Below are 16,714 nucleotides of genomic sequence, written 5' to 3' on the forward strand. Positions count from 1 at the left end.
TTTTAAGACACCCATTTGAAATTTCAATAAAAGGTTTTCATTATGTGTTTGAAAAGCAATTGTGAACAAACATAAACCAAGAGCTACTATATCGTAAAATCAAAATCAAACCGCCGTACATAGACATGTGGCTTCAATGTTGTGAAACCATCGCAACTTCTTTGTTGATGACAAATTCGAAACCCTTGGCAATGATTAATTTCTTCGTGTCCTCCCTCTTGGTCTTAATTTTTCGTGTTATTCAAACAGAGAAATTTCATATTTCATTTTGAAAGGGATGGATTGCCGTTTCGACAGTGCATGGTGAAAGATAAGGTTACGATGCAAGGGAGTTTGAGGCTTGTTGTGGCAGCATAAAGAGAGTATTAGGAAATAATATTTGTAACAAAGATGCATGGTAGCATCGTAGGCACAAGATTAATCTAATGAATACAAAAAGTGATACTCCATTCACAAGTGGTCCTTGAGAGAGGTCGCCTAAAAAATATTAGCAAAAAAAAAACAATTAAAAAAATTAAATTTTATATTTGTCTATTAACAATTATATCACTAGTGACATAATGATCACCAAAAAAGTATCACTACTAACATGTTTATCTACAATTATACAATGGTAATAAGTAGAAACTAAAATAAAGGGCATATGTGTCTTTTACTTTACAAAAAGTAAATATAGTGCAATTAATATTAACAAGTTTATCATTAAAAGAACATAGACAAATAATTTGAAAGGAAATGAAACAAAAATTGATTTACATGTTAATTCATAATAATAAAATGGTATGGCATAACAAATTTAGCTCAATGAAATATGATAACGTAATAAAAATACAAACATACAAACTATTTCAATCTAACGTATTAGACAAATTATTTCAACTTATCAATTTTAATGTATTAGACAAATTATTTCAATATATCAAATTTAGCGTAATAAAAATGCAAACACATAATTAATAACAAATAAATATCAAGCGAATGTAGCTTAATTGGTTGAGCAGGTACGTGAAATATAATAAACCCCTGTCTTTGATTCCCACAAATAAAAAATAACAAATAAATCAAACAGAACAATAAATTAAAAAAGAAGAAAAACTAAGGAGATATTTGTTTCATTAAATATTAATAGATTCTCGGGAATATGAAGACTAGAATATACATTCTCATATTTGTTAAAGTTTTTAAAAAATATTTATGGGTATTATTGATCACGGGGAATACTATAATTTTCTTTCTTTTTACCATATTTTCTTGCATCTATATTCCCATTAAGAAGGGATGAGAAAGTGATATTCATGTGGGAAGGTGAAAATTTATTGTCTAATACACATGTAACTTCTCTTTTTATTGAAATTATTTCAAAATTTAAAAACTATTCCTATGAATATTAAAATGTAAGCAAATATATTTGTTTTAAATACCTTGAAACGATATTCCCATGAGAATAAAAGAAGATTCTATGAAACAAATACATCTATTAAGATAAATATTATAAAATATATCAAATTTAGTATATTAAAATATAATAACAACATACAAACGTTCATGTTATATATATATATATATATATATATATATATATATATATATATATATAACTTGAATAGGTCAACAATTATATAATTTTAAAATATGTTTAATTATTTCATGGTCCGTAGACTTTTATCAGGTTTTTAATTAGGTTTCTGAATTGAAATTATATCTTATTTAGTATATATAAAGAAAATAATTATTTTAACCTATTATATCAAAACAGTGAATCCTTTAACTCTAAAACTAATCCTATCTTTATTTTACAAAAAATACTAAACCTATCTATTATTTTTTTTAAATGTTAAACCCATCATCTAGGATAGTTTTAAATTCGCATAAAAAAAGATAGTTTTAAATTAGATAGGATTTTTTTTATATCAAAACATTGAATCCTTAAACTCTATAACTAATCCTATCTTTATTTTTAAAAAAATACTAAACCTATCTAATATTTTTTTAAAGGATAAACCTATCTAATCTAAGATAGTTTTAAATTAGATAGGATTTTTTTATATCAAAACAGTGAATCCTTAAACTCTAAAATTAATCCTATCTTTATTTAAAACTATCTAATCTTTTTTTTAAGGATAAACCTATCTAATCTAAGATAGTTTTAAATTAGATAGGTTTAGTAAACCTATATGAATTTTATTTTTTTATGATTAAAAAAAAATCTTAGATATGATTTTATTTTAATCCCAGCATTTGCCACGTTCGAACGTGAGCCAAAACGATGTCGTTACAATATCTTAACCTAGCCGAAACGATGTCGTGGTAACTCATAATATCGCAGCCTTCTGTTTCGTCCTTGCCCAATGCCAACTGGACTACGCCGAACCCACAAAACCCGACATCCGCGCGAACCAAAGCGCGTGACGCCAAATTGCTCAAACCACAAAGGAAACAAAGGCGCGTTAATAACACGCGCTATCCCACGCGTGTTAAGCACAGTAACGTTCAACAAAGAGAAGCAGGGTATAATGGGAAACCAAAGAGAAACCTAAGGCCATTATGGGAAACAAAAAGTAGCTCACTCATTATAAAATTCAAGTAACCCTAGTTTTCATCATCACTCTGCTGCCTCGCTCTGTTTCTGTCTCTGTGTTTGCGGCTGAGGATTCCGAACGAGCGACCTTCTTCGTTTCTCGCAAAGGTAACAGCCTCTGCTCTTGTCTCTTCCATTCGATCCATGCCTGTCTCTTCTTTACGATGATGTTTCTTCGGTGTATGTTTATTTATTTATTTATTTATGCTTTATGTTGTGAATGTTCGGTTGTTTTGTTTCGCTTTGCTTTTGTGGATTCTATTGGTTTTTGAATCAGTTAATCGGAAGAGATTTTCGAGTTGTTTTGTGTTTTGGAGGTGAATCTTTTTGTTGAGGTCGCAGATCTGTTGATTTTGTGTCATAAACGTGCGACTCTGTTTGATTTTTTACGAGGTTATGACGTTTTGGTTGTTTTATTATGGATCTGTTAAGGCAGAACCATGATTTATGTTTATGTTCGTTTACACGATTAAATTTTCTTGTAACACGATGAAGTTTTTTTAAACACGTTGAAGGAGTCTTGTTGATATGAATTTGTCGATTGTTTTTTTGTGGTTTTGTTCTCACGTTATCAAGCGTAATCTTTTACTATGTACGCGAACATATCTAGATCTAGCAGAGCTTTTTTTTTTTTAATTCTTTGTGAAGCTTTTGAAATATGAAATTTGTTTTTCAAATTTTTTTTTAATTTATTGAAAACACTGTGGATACTGAATAAGGTTCTATGTATGATGCGAACCATGTTTGATATGTTTGTTTTTGTTGTTCCATATGGATTTTTCTGTTAGATTTCCATATGCTTTTGAGTTTGTTTTTGCTGTTACAGATTGATTTACTTTTTAGAATATTTCTCTTGGCTTTCACTGTTTTAGAAATTTTTTGTTATTGGTAACTATAAATGTGTGAATTTGGATTATACCTTTACCTTGTTATTTAGTTGTGTGATAATTTGGTTTATAGTTATTTTGAGTTCTGACTCGTGTTTCTTTGAATTGATTCCAGTTTAAGTCATCATGGGTAAGGAAAAGACTCACATCAACATTGTCGTCATTGGACATGTCGACTCTGGGAAGTCAACTACCACTGGTCATTTGATCTACAAGCTTGGAGGTATTGACAAGCGTGTGATTGAGAGGTTCGAGAAGGAGGCTGCTGAGATGAACAAGAGGTCATTCAAGTATGCCTGGGTGCTTGACAAGCTCAAGGCTGAGCGCGAAAGAGGAATTACCATTGATATTGCTTTGTGGAAGTTTGAAACCACCAAGTACTACTGCACAGTCATCGATGCCCCCGGACATCGTGACTTTATCAAGAACATGATTACTGGTACCTCCCAGGCTGATTGTGCTGTCCTTATCATTGACTCCACCACTGGTGGTTTTGAAGCTGGTATTTCTAAGGATGGACAGACTCGTGAGCATGCTCTTCTTGCTTTCACCCTTGGTGTGAAGCAGATGATCTGCTGCTGTAACAAGGTATAATAAATCTAAGCTTTCTTTGACTAAAATGATTGGATTTGATGAGAATTTGGTTATTTCTTATGGAATACTGCAGAACTTTTAACCATGTTCTATTGTTGTTTCAGATGGATGCCACTACCCCGAAGTACTCTAAGGCTAGGTATGATGAAATTGTGAAGGAAGTCTCTTCCTACTTGAAGAAGGTTGGTTACAACCCAGACAAGATTCCATTTGTGCCCATCTCTGGTTTCGAGGGTGACAACATGATTGAGAGGTCCACCAACCTTGACTGGTACAAGGGACCAACTCTCCTTGAGGCTCTTGACCAAATCAATGAGCCCAAGAGGCCCTCAGACAAGCCACTCAGGCTTCCATTGCAGGATGTCTACAAAATTGGTGGTATTGGTACCGTGCCAGTGGGACGTGTTGAGACTGGTGTCGTGAAGCCCGGTATGGTGGTGACTTTTGGTCCCACTGGGCTGACAACTGAGGTTAAGTCTGTTGAGATGCACCATGAGGCTCTCACAGAGGCTCTTCCAGGTGACAATGTTGGCTTTAATGTGAAGAATGTTGCAGTCAAGGATCTCAAGCGTGGTTTTGTTGCATCCAACTCCAAGGATGACCCTGCCAAGGAAGCTGCCAACTTCACATCTCAAGTCATTATCATGAACCACCCTGGCCAGATTGGAAATGGATACGCACCGGTGCTTGATTGCCACACTTCTCACATTGCTGTCAAGTTTTCTGAAATCTTGACCAAGATTGACAGGCGATCTGGTAAGGAGCTTGAGAAGGAGCCCAAATTTTTGAAGAATGGTGATGCAGGTATGGTTAAGATGATTCCAACCAAGCCCATGGTGGTTGAAACTTTCTCTGAGTATCCTCCCCTTGGTCGTTTTGCTGTGAGGGACATGCGTCAAACTGTGGCTGTCGGAGTCATCAAGAGTGTTGAGAAGAAAGACCCCACCGGAGCCAAGGTCACCAAGGCCGCTGCCAAGAAGAAGTGATTGCATTTGGGCAATTTTGCTAGCACATGTGATCATCATCGTGGTTACTCCTTTATAGTAGTTTTATCCTTGCAGAGTCTTAGGTGTTTTGTTTAAGTTATATTTTTAAGTTTCTGCCGATTTCATGTAGCCGTAACTTTCAAAACTAGGTTCTTGATCGGCGGTGGTCAATTTTCATTGCTGTTTGTTTTTGATGAGTACTGTTTTTTGTTTTGATGGTAAGAAGAGTCTGAGATATTTCGAATTTCACAAGCAGCTATAGGGTTTTAGTCCATTTCCTTTGCTGCTGAGGGATGTTTTAAGTTGCATTTAATTTATAACGAAGTTTTATAAACTGTTTATGGTTTAAAGGCTATTATTCTTTAATTTTGTTGTTGAAGTAATGTGAATGGGAGGTGCGCTTGAGCTGTGTGGACGTAGTTGAGCTCTTAATAATGAGATCGTAGATTCGTAGTTGCACTAAAGAACAATTGTTGCCATGTTAAATGAGCATCTATAGACTGAAGTGTGATGAGACTTGTATATAATAAAAGCCTGTGCAACTATTTCAAAGTTCCATATTCTATTTAACGTTATATGTTTTGAAAAATGGCAATTGAATCTCATGCATTCTTGAAATTTTGCACGTCATTTATGTAGAACTCTTTTTGTTCAAGGTCGAATATCTTTTGAGCATGGAAAAACATCTTATTAACAGGTGAATTGATACTTCTAAATCATGGTGACATGGTGAAAGTTTCATATTGTTTGGGAGCAGAATAACTTCGCTGATTTTTTTAAAGTTCTTTTAAATGTTATTTCAATATCTAGTTTTTTTAATTAGTAATATGAACTCTAAATTTTATAATATCAAGTTTTTTACCCGCTCATAATCAACAAACATTTGATTTGGTTTGCAGAAAAGCTATTGCAACTTGTAAGTTTCCAACAAAGAAAATAAGCCTAATTCGAGAAGAATAGACAAGAAAATAAGCCTAGGGTGGAAATGCAAGTCAAGCTTATTAGGTTTGAGTTCGGCTTGTTATAGACTTTTTTCAAAAGCTTGGTTCAACTTACCTAGTTTGACTTGACTTACGAGCCTATTTAAAAGTTTACTTAAAAACGTCTTTGATCAATTAATTATTTTAAAACAATATTAACTAAAAAAAAGAAACTTATAAAATTTCGTATAAGTAATGTACAAATTCAAAAATAATTTATAAACAAAATCATATTGAATTTAAGTCTTTAAAACACAAAGTATATCAGAAGAAAATAAAAAAAAGAGGATAATATTAAAAAATGTATGAATTAAAGATGATTTATACTAATATAATCAAACAAAAATATTTAAATTGTCTGAAAAGTTTTTACAAAACATTCTTTTCTTTGGGTTTAACCTTTATAATAAACAAGTCAAGTCGAACCTTGAACAGACCTTTCCAAAATGTTTGAAAATATTATTATTATTATTATTACTTAAATAGATCCGACTTATCAAGTTTAACAATTTTTTTTATAATTTGGATTTGACCTTTTTATTTTAAAAACTTTTTAAAAAATTTAAACTTGACCTTTATAAACAAGTCAAGCTAAACCTTAAATAGCCAAAGCCAAAGCCAAAAGGTCCTTAACAAACACTCATCTTTATTCCTAGACATGTATTAAGTGGTTCGTTTTATCTTTCAAGAGTATCTGATCACCAATTACGCAATCCATTCTTATGCAATATTATTGATTGATAAATAAAAAAGAATACGCAGGCCAATATATTGTTGTATGAAAACATTGCAGTAAAGTTCGATTATTTTTACCTAGTGAGGGATCAACTCTTTTCGAGATATATATGTTTTCTCTCTCTCTTAACAAAATGTTTTTCATATACATGATTAAAAACTTATCAATATTTAAGAAACTTAGTTATCTAACCTCTGATGATGGACCTTGTTGGTTTTAAATTTTATGGCATATATTTTGCACCTTAGTTAGAAAAACAATATTTGAAATAATATTATAAAATTCTTTTTATCTCATAATAATCGTCCTATAAGAACAAATGTTATGAAATGATTATTATTTTAATTACCAATGTAATATTAATTATTTTTTTCATTTATAACTCTATAATATTAATGATATAGACTACAGAAACAAAAAATAAATTAATGATAAAAATATTAATTTTGTAAAATTGATATTCTTTTATATCTATTTATTGATTTTTCTTGATTTGTGTAAAATAATATAGAATAACAATTATAATACAACGGAGAGAGTAGTGCATTTTAGACTTAAATATATTTTTAGTCCCTCAAATTTAAAAGTTTATCTTTGCAGTCCTCGAAATTAAAATGTGTATTTCTTAGTCACTAAAATTGGTAAAAAAAAATTATTAATCCTTCATGGAGTCAAAAAATACTAAAAATTGTGCATCCAAGCAGCAAGAAAATGATCAAGAGGACTAAACAAAATATTCTGCAAATTCAAGAACTATAAAAAAAAGAACCCAAATTAAGGGACTAAAACAACCATTAAACTTATATTTGATCAAATAGTTTAGATTTCCATTATTTAATTAAAAATTCACCAATTGAGTTTTAACCAACCGAATAGCTCATTATATAATACAATAAAATTTGAATTATTGTTTGCTTGTAATTAAATTTAAGCAACACTATCGAGATATTTTAATTAAATTTTCATATTACAATTGTTGGTTAACCTGTTAGCAACAGCCACGATATGGGCCATAGTGACTTGGGCCACGTCCATGAAGGCCATGCAGACGACCATGCAGAGCTACGTGAGACCCATAACAGACCTAGAAGAAGCAGTACTCGTCCAAGCTACCTGAAGGACTTTGTGTGACCTCCTGTGCATCGTTGTCACTAGTCGTTATAGTTGGTTAATAAGTTAATATTGTTGTCATTCCGTTAAGTTCATTCGAGCAGTTGCTTGTTGTGTATAAAAGCATCATTAAGTGTTGAATAAAGGATGAGAGAAAGTTTTCTTGAATCTTTGTTTGCAAGGAGGCCTTTGGTCCTCGAAACCAAAACACCATCCCTTCCCCGCGTCCTCTGCACCTAACATTGGTCCGACCTGTCGCTGCGTTCCTATGGCGGACCATACCACTCGACGAACCACCACCGATAGACTCGAAAAAGCCATTGCCTCCCTGACCGAACGCCACATTGAGTTAGCCAGCAAAGTCGACGTCCTGTGCGACCACCTGAATCAACTCTCCACCCAACCCACACTGCCCCCACCACCACAACCCCACCACCCCGTCAAACTGGATGTTCCTCGTTTCAACGGGCACAACCCATTGGGTTGGATCTTCAAGGTAACCCAATTTTTCGATTACCAAGGAACTCCCGACGAAGACCGAATCACCGTCGCGTCCTTCTACCTTGATGGACCAGCTCTTAGCTGGTTTCAATGGATGCACAGAAATGGCTTTATCACCTCGTGGTAGGCAATGCTTCAAGCAATTGAAACCCGCTTCGCACCATCGTTCAATGATGACCCACGAGGCATGTTATTCAAGCTCGTACAGTGCGGCTCCGTGGTGGACTACCTCACTGAGTTTGAAAGGCTCGCAAATTAGATCGTCGGCTTGCCCCCACCATTTCTTTTAAGTTGTTTTGTCTCCGACCTTGCCTCGGACATTCGCCACGAAGTCCAAGCCCTCCAACCATCATCCCTACCGCAAGCTGCTGCCCTCGCACGCCTACAAGAGGATAAGATCAACAACCGCCGTCATCCTTCCAGGCCACAATCCTACACGTCATCCTCTCTACCCCCTCACCCACTTCCCAACTCTAACCCCAGTAAACCCAAACCACCCTTCGTCCAACGCACCCCCGAAGAAATGGCGTTTCGTCGAGAAAAGGGGCTCTGTTATAACTGCGACGAGAAATGGAGCACCTCCCACCGATGTAACGGCCATGTCCTTCTCCTTATTTCAGACCCATTTGACCTACCCACCACTTCCCATACACCTTCTTCCCCCTACCCTCGAACCTGACCTCGATCCCTCATCAGCACCAGACACATCACCCACCAGTCCTCACATTAGCATCCACACACTAGTAGGACTTCCGGCAACTGATACTTTTCGGGTTCACGGTACCATACACCACACTTGCCTCACAATCTTGATCGATAATGGCAGCACGCTTAACTTCATTCGACCACAAGTGGCTAAGTTTTTGAACCTTCACACAGTAAAGATTGAACCACTGTGGGTCATGGTTGGAAATGGATCAGTTCTTGACTGCTTCTCTTGGTGCCTATCAGTTGACATTCAACTCCAGGGACACCCGTTTACGGTGGACCTCCGCCTGCTACCTATGCATGGCGTCGACGTTGTCTTGGGCGTGGAATGGCTACGCACACTGGGTTTGATACTCACTGACTACACGGCTCTCACCATGAATTTCACCCATTTGGGCCAACCGGTTTGCCTCCGCGCCGACATCCACACCTCTCCTTCCCAAGCCTTGGCCCATCAGTTACGACGCATGGTACACAACCACTCTACCTTCGCCCTCTTCCACCTATCACTATTACCTGCACCCTCCCCTGACACCATACCCCAACCAGACCACCCCATTCCCACCATTCACGACCTTCTTCACCAGTTCATACACATCTTCACCCCCCCCACCTCCCTTCCCCCACCACGTCAAAACGTCCACCATATTAACCTTATTCCATCTTCCCAACCAGTTAACGTTAGACCCTATTGCTACCCACACTTTCAGAAATCTGAGATTGAACGCCAAGTATCCGAGCTGCTCGACTCCAGCTTGATCCAGCACAGTCGCAATCCTTTCTCCTCCCCCGTGCTGCTTGTCAAAAAGAAAGATGGCACATGGCATATGTGTGTTGATTATTGTGCTCTCAATTCCATCACCGTCAAGGACCGCTTTCCTCTGACAATCGACGAGCTCTTAGACGAACTTGGTCGCGCTTCTTGGTTCTCAAAACTCGACCTACGCCAAGGGTTCCACCAGATCCTCATGGCGGATGCAGACGTTGCCAAGACAGCGTTCAGAACCCATGAGGGCCATTATGAATACCGGGTCATGCCATTCGGCCTCTGCAACGCCCCCTCCACATTTCAGGAAGCCATGACCACCATGCTTCGCCCATTCCTCTGCCAGTTCGCCACGATGTTTTTCGACGACATCTTAGTTTACAGTGCCACCCTTACTGACCATGTGCACCATTTGCATTTGATTTTGCAGGCACTAACCAAGCACCGTTACCATCTCAAGCTTTCCAAGTGCTCCTTTGCACAGCGGCAACTCGACTATTTAGGCCATGTTATCTCTGGGCGAGGCGTTCAACCAGAACCTTCGAAGATTCAGGCCATCCTTGATTGGCCAACCCCACGCACCACCAAGGAACTTTGCACCTTTCTGGGGCTTACGGGCTTCTACCGGAAATTCGTGCAAGGTTACGCCGCTATCACCACTCCTCTTACTTCCCTGCTATGTAAGGATGCCTTCCGCTGGATGCCGGAGTCGTAGATCGCCTTCGACCTGCTCAAAACAGCCATGACGACGTCTCCAATCTTGGCCCTTCCGCAATTCGACCTGCCCTTCACCGTTGAGATCGACGCGTCAGGCATCACCATGGGAGTTTTCCTCGTCCAGCAAGGCCACCCAATTGCGTTCTTTAGCAAGACATTTTGCCCACGCGTCCATCAAGCCTCCACCTACATCCAAGAGCTGTACGCCATCACTGTCGCCGTGCGCAAGTGGCGACAATACCTCTTGGGCCACCGTTTCACAATTCTGACTGACCATCGGAGCCTTCGAGAGTTGATGACCCAGATAATCCAAACCCCCGAGCAACAGTACCATCTGGCCAAGTTGCTGGGTTTCGATTATGATATCCAATACAAATCTGGGCCCTCGAACGTTGTCCCTGACTCCCTTTCACGTATTCCGGCACCTGAGGGGAAGTGCCTGCTACTATCTACACCTAACTTCCTCTTCATGGACCAGTTACGACGTACACTACAGGAGAGTGATGCATTCCAAACTCAGTCCAAACTTGTGCGCGAGGAACCTTCGACCTGGACTGACTTTCACATATCGCGAGACCTCCTCTTTTACAAAAACGCAATCTGGATCAACCCAGGTAACCCTTTGATCCCCGCACTCCTTACGGAGTTTCACTCTACCCCCATTGGCGACCACTTGGGAATGAGGAAGACCCTCCATCGCCTTCAAGCCAGCTTCTACTGGCCAACTATGGCCACAAACGTTAAGGACTTCGTGCGCCAGTGCCAGGTTTGCCAACAAATGAAGCCAGTCAACCGAAAGCCTGCCGGCCTACTCCACCCCATTCCTCCTCCATCCGGCGTCTGGGAGGATATTTTGATGGATTTTATCACCCACTTACCCCCTCGCAGGTTTCACGATTTTATTGGTTATCGTTGATCGCTTCTCCAAGGGGGTTCACCTTGGCGCCTTACCAGCCCGCTTCACTGCTTATAAAGTTGCAGCCTTGTTCCTCGACATCATGTGCAAACATCACGGGTTTTCGTGTAGCATCATCTTCGATCGCGACCCCATATTTGTCAGCTCCTTCTGACGCGAGCTGTTTCGCCTGAGTGGCACATCCTTGCGGATGAGCACGACCTACCACCCCCAATCGGACGGCCAGACTAAGGTCATGAACCACTCCATCGAACAGTACTTACGATGCTTCGCCTATACTCAACCATCCACCTGGTTCACATACCTCGCCTTGGCCGAATGGTCGTATAACACTTCGGTCCATTCGAGCACTAACCTGACACCTTACGGGGTCATTTATAGCAAACCACCACCCGCGGTATCCTCCTATATTCTAGGCACCACTGAGAACGAGGCCGTTGACGCCCTACTCTCTGATCGTGACACGATCCACGCCAAACTTCGAAGCCGCTTACTCAAAGCCCACACGACAATGAAACACTATGCAGATCAACACTGTCGAGAGGTTCAGTATGACGTTGGGCAGCTGGTTTATGTGAAGCTCCGCCCTTACTGGCAAACGTCCGTTCATGGCCACCACTCTCACAAACTTGCCAAATGTTACTTTGGCCCCTTTCCGATCCTAGAGCGCATTGGCAGTGTCGCTTATTGCCTTCAACTTCCCCTCAACTCTAAACTCCATCCCGTATTCCACTGTTCCCTCTTACGGCCCCACCACGGCCATCTTGATCTTCCGGTATCCCCACTCCCACCAGAAATTATTGACAATCAACCCGTCCTCGAACCTTTAGCCATCCTATCGTCATGTGAGGACCCCTCGACGTCACCACCAACTCGCCAGGTTTTGGTCCAATGGCATGGCCTCGCCCCGAAGTTCTCGACTTGGGAAAAGTGGGACGACATCCAGCATTGCATCCACCTTGAGGACAAGGTGAGTTTCCCTAGAGGAGGAGATGTTAGCAACAACCACGATATGGGCCATAGTGACTTGGGTCACGTCCATGAAGGTCATGCAGACGACCATGCAAAGCTATGTGAGACCCATAATAGACCTAGAAGAAGCAGTACTCGTCCAAGCTACCTGAAGGACTTTGTGTGACCTCCTATAAATCGTTGTCACTAGTCGTTATAGTTGGTTAATCAGTTAATATTGTTGTCATTCCATTAAGTTCGTTCAAGCAATTGCTTATTGTGTATAAAAGCATCATTAAGTGTTGAATAAAGGATGAGAGAAAGTTTTCTTGAATCTTTGTTTGCAAGGAGGCCTTTGGTCCTCGAAACCAAAACACCATCCATTCCCCGCTTCCTCTGCACCTAACATAACCAAACTAACAATTTAAGTTATTTGGAAAGAGGAGATATCAAATTAGACGGTCAATAAGACAATAACTTTAATCCGTAATTATTTGTTAATATAATTTGATCCTCCTCATTTGAAAATGCATTAGTTTTGAAGTTGTTCTAAATATAATTTCATTTATTTTTCCATTTTAGGTTAGTTATAATAAAGTACAACATTATAATAATTGATATTTAAATAAAATTAATATGGGGCATTCCGAGAATTAAAGTCGGGACCTCTTGCACCCATCATGCCACCAGACCAAATGCCCTATATGTTATTTAATTCTTAACCAATTTAGCAGAAAAAAGAGTTCCAAATTTTCAGAACGATTTAACAAGTCGGATAACAAAAAAGAGTTAGCTTCAAAAGATCATGCAATTTGCTTAATCTAAAAGTCTTGAGTGGTAAAATATAATTAAAAGTTTTAAACAAGCAGAAAATAAACTCATTTTTCTCTCGTATGAAGCAGGTTCCGCTTTTAAAAAACATTAATGTTAATTACATGAACGATATTACAGAAAAATTTAAGTACACTCACTAACCGTTATTCCCAATATTCATATAATGAAACAAAAAAATAACAAAAGAGAGGAATGAAGCGCAAGGCAATTTCAAAAAGACAAAAAAAAAGTAAAAAATTAATCATCAAAAAATTAATATATCCAACCATATTGTTATTTAGTTCAGGCAGTACTCAAACTGATTATTTGCCAGTCATCAAGTTTTGACAAATAGTTCAAGCTGCAATATTGGCAACAAGATCATAAATTACCTCCTTCCATCAATACAAGAGATGATGGTTTATTATCAAACTCCTAAGTCCTAATTAAGTATAATCGTGAGATTCTTCTAACTGACTTATCTTGCTGTCTTCAAACAACCCATTTGATTTCATATAATCATTTTTCAATGAAAATTAGCATCTAATAGACTAGAACCACATTTAACAATTCGGTAAATTGGCATCTAATAACTTATAGTAGGGATGAAAATGACAAAAAAAAAGAAGTTAAATTACACTTTTGATTATTTATTTTTAAAAAAAATTAATTTATTCCTTAATTTTTAAAATTGATTCAATTTGATCCTTCCATCATGTTAGAATTAATGTTGTTAATTTTTTTTTACATAATAATAGTTAAAAAACTGTAACAAAGCAACACTTATGGACCTAGACATGTTTGTACACATGTAATTAACAAAAGTCATAATAATATTTAAAATTATAAAAATTAAAACTCATTTGTGAACAATGTGAAAAGTTTCATGCTCGATTTTTCTTCTACGATTCCATGAATCTTAAAATTTATCGAGGAGTTCTCTAGATCGAAGCATTCCAGTAAAAACACCTTAACTTTTACAACAAATTGATATATAGATTTCAACAATTGAGTTGGTCATATTTATCCCTTGTTGCAAAAAACGGTTCCAACTTGTAAACTTGATCCAATTTGTTCTTTTTTTATTGAAATGAAACAATATATTAATATGCTTCTTGCATGGGAGTGGCAACACGAACCCAACAATCAGAAAACGTGGACTCAAAGCATAGATCAAAACTATTCTGATATAAATATCGACTAAACATCTAAAAAGCATTCTAAGTCAGAGATCTCGATAAGATTCGACTTAAGGGACGAGGCTCAAAAGATGGCGAAGTTAACTTTATAGCCCAACAAGAGAAGTAGGCCTCTAATGTAAACAATAACTAATTGGATAATGATATCTGACATACATGATCCAATCAGTTCGATTATAAATAAGAGGCTCTAACTTAATATAACTAACCTACTCATTTAATGCAAAATTATGAAATTATTTTGATTTTCAACTATATTCATAGTAACACTTAGGGTAACAAAATCTCTTAATCAATTGTAAGATTGATGAAAAATATGAGTAAAATTGAGCACAAAAAATTAAAGTTCTTCTCAAAGAGATTTTTTATTTTTATAATTTTAAAATATTATTGTGGTTGCTGAAAATTATCACTTCACAAAGAAAATATTACTATTTATAATTTCAACTAATTTAATCTTGACACATTAAATTTCTTTAAAAATATAAATATATAATTTTTTAGCATCATTATTACTATTGTCATTATTGTTGTCATTTTTATTATTATTATCATCATCATCATTACCACTTCACCATCATCAATATAATTATTGATATGATTATCATGATAACTATTATTATCATCATCATCATCAGTGTCATGTAGTGGTAATAATAGTGACTGTGATTGTGTCAGGAATAGTAAAGACAATAATAATGATGATAAATGATACATTTTTATTTTATTAGAAGATAAATTTGAATTTGTTATAATGATTTAAACCATTTGTTGTTTTTGAATAATTAGAAAGCGCGCATACTTTACTCTCACACAGCTAGCCCAATTTATGTTTCATATATTAAGATTTTGACCCTTCATGATGATGTGCACATGTTTGGAAAGAGATTAATTTTGAGAAAGTATTGTTTTTATTTAAAAAATTCTCAGGAAAATTGAAGACAAAAAACTAGAATAATTGAACCAAACACGAGTAGTTTTGTAAACCTGCCACACGCTACAACGTCGCTGTCCTTAATAACCTTCTGGAGCATCTATCTACGACTATTGTCTACCGGCGCTTCTACTACCTCCTTAATTAATTTGTTGCTTATTATCCCCATTTCATGAAATTAACTCATATAAATGCCTATAGTATAGTGTTTCATTTGATCACAAACAGTGAAACACAACAATTAAGTGGTTTAATCTCAAATTCATGCAATGTTAATGCATTATATATATAAAGAAAACCACAAAGCCAGGTTCAAGTCAACCTTTGTAAAAATGAAGAAGGGAGAAAAATTGACCAGTGAATTTTATTGTTTATTCATTTATTTGTTATGTGCATTTAAACTGATTTGCAAGATTCAAAAAGCTCAAAACTGTTAGTAAACATTTATTTTATAATTTAAAATTTATAAAAATATATTATTTATATTAATTTTGTTGGTATAAAATAAAATATATGTTTATGTTATGTAAAATTAAAATTATCTTTTAAGATGATTTTGTTTTTAGTGGGTTAATTTGGTTTATTACGTATTTGTTATGTTTGTTTGTTTTTTCTCTATATTGGTTTCCAACTTTCATTAAGTTGATTCACTTTGAATTTTGTGGAATGTTATGTAAGGGAGTCTATGTTCATATATTTTTCTCTTTAGCCAATAGACACGAGTAGAAAAATATTTTTGTATTTTCTTTTAAATTTCTTATGTTCTTGTGAAAATTACTTTTTGGAGAAAAAAAACATTAACCAACGGGTTGTCATATTTTGGGAGATGAATACAATAAGATTGTTCTAACGGTGTAGTGGAGACGTTTTCTCTATAAGGATAGCGTTTGCATGCTTTCACCACGCTATTTAAAACTTCTCATTTGAAGTTATTTTCTTTTATACTTATTGTATGTTATATTGCATTGTTAAGCCATATTTTGTCATATTTTAAAGTTGTTTTGTTACTGTTGTTCTTTTATTTAGTTTGAGATTGTGCATCTTTTTTCCATTTATTTATTTTATTTTATTTTCTAATAGTCTTATAGAGAAAAGTCTATTTTTTTCTTGCATAGTCTTTTCTGCAGTAGCATTCTATTTTATCAAAATGTCTGTCATGGATATGATTAAGTTCCTTTCTAGTAAGCTTGAAAAATTTACAGGTGAAAACACAATATATTATGCTCTATTAAAAATGTTTTTATTACATTATTTCATTTCTTTAAATTTTAAATAAGTGGGAGATTGTTGGAAAGTATTTTCTTATAATTTAAAATTTAAAATTAAAATATATTTTCT

The 16,714-nt window shown here is 36.2% G+C and overlaps 1 protein-coding gene across 1 annotated transcript; it reads left to right on the forward strand.

The window, feature by feature from the left end:
- The first annotated feature begins 2,537 nt into the window (after positions 1-2,537).
- Positions 2,538-5,398, forward strand: LOC114400678 (elongation factor 1-alpha). Its single transcript, XM_028363250.1, has 3 exons — positions 2,538-2,686; positions 3,581-4,053; positions 4,164-5,398. The coding sequence occupies exons 2-3, from the start codon at positions 3,592-3,594 to the stop codon at positions 5,043-5,045; spliced, it is 1,344 nt and encodes a 447-aa protein (XP_028219051.1). The 5' UTR covers positions 2,538-2,686; positions 3,581-3,591; the 3' UTR covers positions 5,046-5,398.
- Positions 5,399-16,714: the final 11,316 nt, after the last annotated feature.

The sequence above is a fragment of the Glycine soja genome, chromosome 19, assembly GCF_004193775.1.
Source record: "Glycine soja cultivar W05 chromosome 19, ASM419377v2, whole genome shotgun sequence".
In the NCBI taxonomy this organism is placed as follows: domain Eukaryota; kingdom Viridiplantae; phylum Streptophyta; class Magnoliopsida; order Fabales; family Fabaceae; genus Glycine; species Glycine soja.

Coding starts and splice junctions, on each gene's coding strand:
- LOC114400678 (XM_028363250.1), top strand. CDS start 3,592: ATGGGTAAGGAAAAGACTCACATCAACATTGTCGTCATTGGACATGTC. Junction 4,054..4,163: donor TGATCTGCTGCTGTAACAAG/GTATAATAAATC, acceptor TTGTTGTTTCAG/ATGGATGCCACTACCCCGAA.